Source organism: Euphorbia lathyris, chromosome 1, assembly GCF_963576675.1.
Source record: "Euphorbia lathyris chromosome 1, ddEupLath1.1, whole genome shotgun sequence".
Taxonomy (NCBI): Eukaryota; Viridiplantae; Streptophyta; class Magnoliopsida; order Malpighiales; family Euphorbiaceae; genus Euphorbia; species Euphorbia lathyris.
In genome coordinates this window covers 44,520,472-44,527,699 of record NC_088910.1, presented here as the reverse complement: position 1 = coordinate 44,527,699, position 7,228 = coordinate 44,520,472, and the positions used below count along the sequence as shown (strand labels likewise).

At 34.5% G+C, this 7,228-nt stretch overlaps 1 protein-coding gene and 1 non-coding gene across 2 annotated transcripts; one reads left to right on the top strand and one right to left on the bottom strand.

Moving 5' to 3' along the window:
• Positions 1-234: 234 nt before the first annotated feature.
• LOC136217908 (uncharacterized) lies at positions 235-1,008 on the top strand. Its single transcript, XM_066004608.1, has one exon. It carries the CDS (start codon positions 235-237, stop codon positions 1,006-1,008), a length of 774 nt encoding a protein of 257 aa, XP_065860680.1.
• Positions 1,009-6,300: 5,292 nt separating this feature from the next.
• On the bottom strand, positions 6,301-6,407 carry LOC136215989 (small nucleolar RNA R71). The gene has a single exon (XR_010682989.1). It is a non-coding gene; the product is annotated as a small nucleolar RNA R71 (small nucleolar RNA).
• Positions 6,408-7,228: the final 821 nt, after the last annotated feature.

Below are 7,228 nucleotides of genomic sequence, written 5' to 3'. Positions count from 1 at the left end.
TTGAATTGAATTGTATTTTTTTATTGTGGTTTGGATTGTATTTTTTAATTTAAGATCAATCTGAATTGAGACATTAACTTTGATTTAATTTCATTCAGGTGCTCTGGTTCTTTTTAAAGTGGAAGTTGGCTTAAAATTTCGTCTTCCTACTTCAAGAATCGAGAGTTAAAGTTTTTCAGGTGCAATTGTTCTTTTTATATTAGTTAATAGTTAGATATTATATTTGTTGATGAGATGTTGCCTAAAAAACATTTATCTGGAAGTGAAAAAAGAAAAAGGAAAAAACGAGATGAAGAATTGCTGAAATCACAACAAGGGGCCCTAGATAAGTTTGTGTTTAAGAAGCCAAATTCTCATGAAAATTTGGATCAATCAATTGAAAATTTGGATCAAGTAAATGAAAATTTGCATAATGAAAATCCTGAAAATGATGAAGTTAATGATCCAATTGCATCTAATATTGAAAATTTAGGCATTAATAATGAAGAGCAAATACTTCCTCATTTGGATATATATGATCCTAGAAATTGGGAGGGTATGGACAACAAATTGAGAGATATTTTAGTTGAAAAAGGCCCTATAAGAGAAATGAATCTTAATTTTCCTATAGATTGTTTTTCTAGACATTTCTCATATGCATATTATTCTAGAAAGTTGAGTAATGGTGAGATTAGTGATAGAAAGTGGTTAGTTTACTCCAAACATGTTGACAAAGTATATTGTTTTTGTTGTAAATTGTTCAAATCTGTTAGTAACGTAACTTTGTTAGCAAATGAGGGCTTAAATGATTGGAAACATATTAGTCAAAGACTCAAACAACATGAACTTAGTGTGGAGCATATGACTAATATGATTACTTGGAATGAATTGAGAGTAAGATTAGATAAAAATCAAACAATCGATAAACATTTGCAAGAAGAGATCATGAAAGAGAAAGACCGTTGGAGACAAGTTTTACATAGAATATTCTCTGTTGTGAAATGTCTTGCTAAACATATTTTTCCATAATTCTTGACTGTACCCCTGATATAAGTCATATAGAACAAATGACTCTGATAATTCGATGTTTGAATATGTCCAATAACCAAATTAAAATTGAGGAGTTTTTTTTTTGGAGTTTTTAAAAGTGGATGATACATCAGGATTAGGACTTTTTAATGAATTGCAAGATGTTTTGAAATCTCTTGATCTTAATGTTGATAACGTGAGGGGTCAAGGTTATGATAATGGTTCTAATATGAAAGGAAAACATCAAGGTGCTCAAAAGCGGTTTCTTGAAATAAATCCAAAAGCCTTATACATGCCTTGTGCTTGTCATAGTCTTAATCTTACTCTTGGTGATATGGCACATTCTTGTGTTAGAGCTATTTCTTTTTTTGGAGTTGTTCAACGAGTATATTCATTATTTTCAGGGTCTACAAAGAGATGGAAAATTTTACTTGATAATGTTCCTGGATTAACTGTGAAATACTTGTCAAATACTCGTTGGGATAGTAGAATTAACAGTGTCAAAGCTATTAGATTCCAATGTCCCCAAATAAAATTAGCTTTGTGGGAATTATATGATTCTTGTGAAAATGATGCAAAGTCAAAGAGTGAAGCAGAAAATTTGGCTAATGCACTCTCTAGTTATGAGTTTTTGCTTAGTATGGTGATTTGGTATGAAATTTTATTTGCTGTTAATGTGGTGAGCAAAAAATTGCAATCTAAGTCGATGTGCATAGACACTACCATACAACAAATAGAAGGAGTGATATCGTACTTCAAAAAGTATAGAAGTGAAGGGTTTACAAATACTATTGGTATTGCTAAAAGTCTTGCACTTGAAATGGATGTAGAGCCTACTTTTCCAACCAAGCGTCGTGTTATTAGGAAAAAACAATTTGGGGAGAACAATGAGAATGAAGTAGTTAACTCGCCTGAAGAGTCATTTAGAATTGATTATTTTGCGGTGGTTGTGGATATGGCAATTAAATCGCTAAATGAAAGGTTTGAGCAATTGAAGACATTTGAAAACATATTTGGATTTTTATATGATTCGAATAAGTTAAAGTCATTGGATGATAGTGAATTGAGAGGATGTTGTGCTCATTTTTACTCTACTTTTTCTCATGAAAATTTATCAGATATTGATTTGGAGGATCTTTATTCTGAATTGAAAATTTTACAAATGACTCTGCCTACAGAATTGTTATCCGCCACTGAAATTCTTATGTTTGTCAAATCTGCAGATTGTTATCCTAATGTTTCAATTGCTTATAGAATTTTATTAACTGTTCCTGTAACAGTCGCATCAGCTGAAAGAAGTTTTTCAAAGCTTAAATTAATAAAAACATACTTGAAATCATCAATGTCGCAGGAAAGGTTGAATGGTTTAGCAACTTTAGCTATTGAGAAGGATATGTTAGGAGCTATTGATGTTGATGCTATCATTAATGATTTTGCATCTCAAAATGCTAGAAGAACCCGCTTCTTATGAGAAATTATATCTTGTTTTGCAGGTGAGACCGTAGGAGGCGATGATTTTAGAAGAACAAGCGATGATTTTTAGAAGAATTTTGTATGATAAACGACGATAATAGTAGAATAGGGATCCGAATGCAAAAAAAAATTAATATTTAAAAATCGATTTTTGAAGGATTTTATCATGTATAATTTTTTTTTTATTAAAAGGGCCCCGATTGCTTATTTTGCCTAGGGCCCCTGAATTCTCAGGACCAGCCCTGGTCACATCACTACACAACTTGACACCATAGGAGGTAAGCATAGGAATCTTGATACCTCAGCCTCTCATTCATTCATAGAACAACCCATTATTAAATCATTGCTTTTATCTTTCTAGATTAATTAAAACAAACAAACTTTTTTCATTGATTCATTAGTTAATATAGGATTTTAGTCAAGTAAGGAATAGGAAACTAGTCTATGTTGTCGATACCATTCTTAGGAACGTTTACTACTTAATAACGATAGAGTCCACTTGCTCTTAGGAGTTAGATAGTTTTTATTGATGTCAATTGTAATTAGGGAGTGGCAAAGTTGTAAATATGAGGAAGTTGGAGTAAGGCGCAAGGCTGATCCATAAGGCTTTTTAAGTGATCCCAAGTGGAACGTGACTTAAGTCATGCGGAGCATGGGATAGCCAGGAGAAGCGTGGATTGGCTGCTGATCCAATGAGTGCAACTTCCTCCAGATTACTCATACTCCATGTGAAGCGTGGGATTAAGTTAAGCGGAATATGGATTGGTTGCTAATCCAATAATTGTCCGTGCTTGCTTCCTCCTCCGACTTCCCTTGCCCGGACTCGATCCTCAAAGGAGATGCTCCGCATCATCATGTTGGCTTTAGCAAAATGTGATTGTCCTTTGGCATGTCATGTCGCACAATGTTAGCACGTCACATGTCGTATTGTATGGTTGATACGGCATGCCAACTCCTTTGGTAGATAGTTTTGGAGTAATCCTTTCCTTGATCTTGTATCATCTTTGACAAATGATACTTAGGCAAAAATTCAAGACATAAGTTTCCTCAAAATTTGGACTTTAATCCTTTATATGAAGATTCCTAGAGATGCAAGTGGGGCGGGGATTCCCTATCCCCGTCGGTGACCCGCCCCGACGGGGATGGGGAATCACCGATAAGAATCCCCATGGGACGGGGATGAGGATAATTTTATCCCCCGTGATGGGGATGGGGCGGGGATAGGGGATGGTATTCCCGCCCCGTGGGGATCCCCGACCCCGCGCTGTTAACCCCCGATGGGGAATCCCCGATGAATCCCCAATTATTCCCCATTATAATTAAAATTATTCTTTAAATATTATAATTTATAACATTTAACTTAAATTAAATAGACTTATTTTCAAATAAAAAAATTAATGGGATAAATAAAATATTAGCCAAGGACTAAATGGATATTTTTTTCCAACCTAAATGCATAATATCTCTAATGTTCTTTCCAACAAACCTAGAACTAGAAAGGAAAAGAGAAAAGAAATATATATTGATTTTTTAAAATATAAATGGTGATTCCCCGTGGAGACGAGATATAGAATAGGGAAAATGTGTTTTTAAACCGGGATGAGGATCCCCGCAGGGACGGGGATGGGGAACAAATATGTCCATGTTAAACCCAAAATATACCTAAAATATCATTAATATTTACATCAGTTTTGCTATGAAATCGTGGTGTTTATATCTATTTAGAGTACTTTTACGTTCGAATATGTTTCTTTCATGCAAGGTACCTAAATATTTGGTAAAATCCAAATAGGAACGAAAAGAGGTAAAAAAACAAAGGAAAAACTCTACAAAAGGAGTCAAAGACGACGAAAATCAAACGCACCGAAACGAGGACGAGGAGGAAGTCAGAAACGGAGAAAAACATCCTGTGTCGTGACCGAGAATCCTCCATTCTCGGTCGATACACGCGTTGTCCAAATACTTCCCCCTTTCGTTCGAAGGTTGAAAAAACGGTTTCTCCATTCTCGGCCGAGAATTTACATTCTCGGTAAGTTCAGATTTTCGGGCAGCCCAATATACACTTGTTCGTTTTCAAAGATACGCGTCCATTCGATTGGATAAGAACGTCTCTTCGTAGCAGACACGATCCTTAGACTCGACTCCTCAACATCTATAAATAAAAAGTTGATTTCAGAGTTGATATGATATATTGAAAAAAAGATTTAGTACAGAATTAATGCAGAAATTCTGAGTCAAGCAATTCAGAGTTAGAAGTTCGATTTCGTAAAAAGCAATATGATGTACACACATTGTTTATCAAATAATTACAAACACAGTAGCATTTAGATTTAGATTAAGATCAGTTTATATTAGTTTACATTCTGGTAGTTGACGACCCATCTCTATTCCGAAGATTCAGCGAGAAGATTAAGTAGCGGATTCGACCCCCGGAGCTTGACAAACTCTAATGAGGTTTGAGGAAAGGATTGACAAACTGGAACTTGAATGTCGTTTTGAATGCTTCCATGCTTTATGTTCTCTGTAAACTTGTATCAAATTTATACTTCATCTAATAAAGTTTATGCAATTCAATAGATTTTTATGTAGCACTTCTGTAATTGATCCGAAGTGAGTTCTTGTTTTTTCATTAATACGTAGTTGAATTAAATATCTTTACAAGGAAACTTTGTTGAACACTTAGGCAAATTAATTCTTATGCATATAAGTACTAATTTGGTTAAGGTAGCAATCTAACCTAGTCGTAGGAGGATTGTCTGCAGTTCAAAGCCCTTTAATTGAAGGAATTTACGTTATTACATTTTCATAATTTGTACAAAGTTTAAAGTTGTTTTCTTTGCTTAATGCAAACGAATACATTTATTCTCTTTTTCTAAACACTAAACGTTTCTGTTTTATAATTCATTCTCAAAACAGAATTGATTTCTAACATTCTACATATTCTAATCTAATTCTTATTCTATCAATTTCAAAATCAATTTCAAATAACGATTATCTATTTATATAAACCTTAAGTCATATTTAATCTACACATTAATAAGTTTTTGTTGAAAAACGTTCCCCGTGGGATCGATATCTTTTTATTACTACAACCGAAACCGTGCACTTGCGGAAATCGCTCTACAAGTTTTTGGCGCCGTTGCCGGGGAACGCCAAAAATTTTAACAAAAATTTAGATTTTTCGTGTTTTATTTCGAATCTAGGTTTATACATACTTATTTTAACTTTTGTAATTTATTAATTTTAATTTACTAACATATTTATTTTTCAAATTCTGTTTTGAAGGTAGTTTCGGTTCATGTAAGATTTCAAGTTCATGCGCAGTTCTCGAAGTTCAGGCATTCCACCAAAACCGCTAGACCCAAAAATTGAAAAGACTATTAAAAAGAAAAAGAAAGACAAGAAAAACAAAGAAAAACAAAATTCAGAACCACCGCCAGAAAATATGGCAAATCCACCAACACTTGTGGAATACGCTAGGCCAGGAGTGGCTGGTGTAACCAATAGTATCATTACACCCAGAATCACTGCAAACCAATTTGAAATTAAGCCCGGTTTGCTTAATATGTTGCAAAATAATGTAACATTTTATGGGTTACCTAACGAAAATCCTAACACCCAACAAATTTCCTTGAAATTTGTGACACTTTTAAGATACCAGATGTGACTGCCGAAGCAATCAAACTTCGCCCCTTTCCTTTCACTTTGAAGGACAGAGCCACAAAGTGGTTAACTTCTATGCCAGGCGCAGCATTTGCGACTTGGGACCAACTAGCCTAAGCGTTTTTATCAAAATATTTTCCTTTAGCAAAAACTGCAAGAGTCATAAAAGAGTTAACATTTTTTTCTCAAAATGATAACGAAACTCTTTATGAGGCTTGGGAACGTTTTAAAGAACGTCAACGTTTATGCCCACACCACCAATTGCCCGATGCACTTTTAATGCAAACATTTTATAATGGATTAAATCCTACAACTAGAGGTTCATTAGATGCTATGTCGGGAGGGTTATTTATGAAGAAGACATCAGCCCAAGCAAGAGAAATTTTGGAGGAAATGGCAATCAACAGCAGTATGTGGCCCGCAGAACGTGGACATATACCGGTGGCAAAACCATCGTCCTCAACCACATCATCAGTTAAAGGTATAGTGAATCTTGATCCAGTTGTGATGTTACAAGCCCAATTTTCTGCCTTATCGCACAAAATTGATAGGTTTATGGCACCGTGCGATTCTAACGGTAATCCAATCCAAACAGAAGTGGATTATGAAGGTATGAGCGAGATTGAACATGTAAATTTTTTCCAAGGGCAAAACCAAACTAATAATCCTTATTCTAATACCTATAATCCTGGATGGAGGAATCATCCTAACTTTAACTGGAAAGATAATAATAATAATTCAAATACTAATCAAAATCATACCAATAATTATCAAAATCAATCAAGAGATACGATTAGCACTTTATCTTCTAAAATCGACAAATTTATAGATGCTATCGGTGGAAAAATAAGTAATCACGATGATGGTTTTAAACGGATCGAGAATAAATTCGATCAGCTTATTAAAAACCACTCATCTAGCATCCATAATTTGGAGGTTCAAATTGGATAAATTGCTAATCAATTCCATCCCGGAAAGAGGGAAGTCTTCCGAGCCATACGGAGGAAAATCCGAAAGAGCATGTAAAGGCTATCACTCTTCGTTCAGGAAAAAATTACTTAGGTCCGGAAATTCCCGGAGATTC

Bases quoted from the DNA above. Each gene is read 5' to 3' on its own strand.
- LOC136217908 (XM_066004608.1), top strand. From the start codon at position 235: ATGTTGCCTAAAAAACATTTATCTGGAAGTGAAAAAAGAAAAAGGAAA.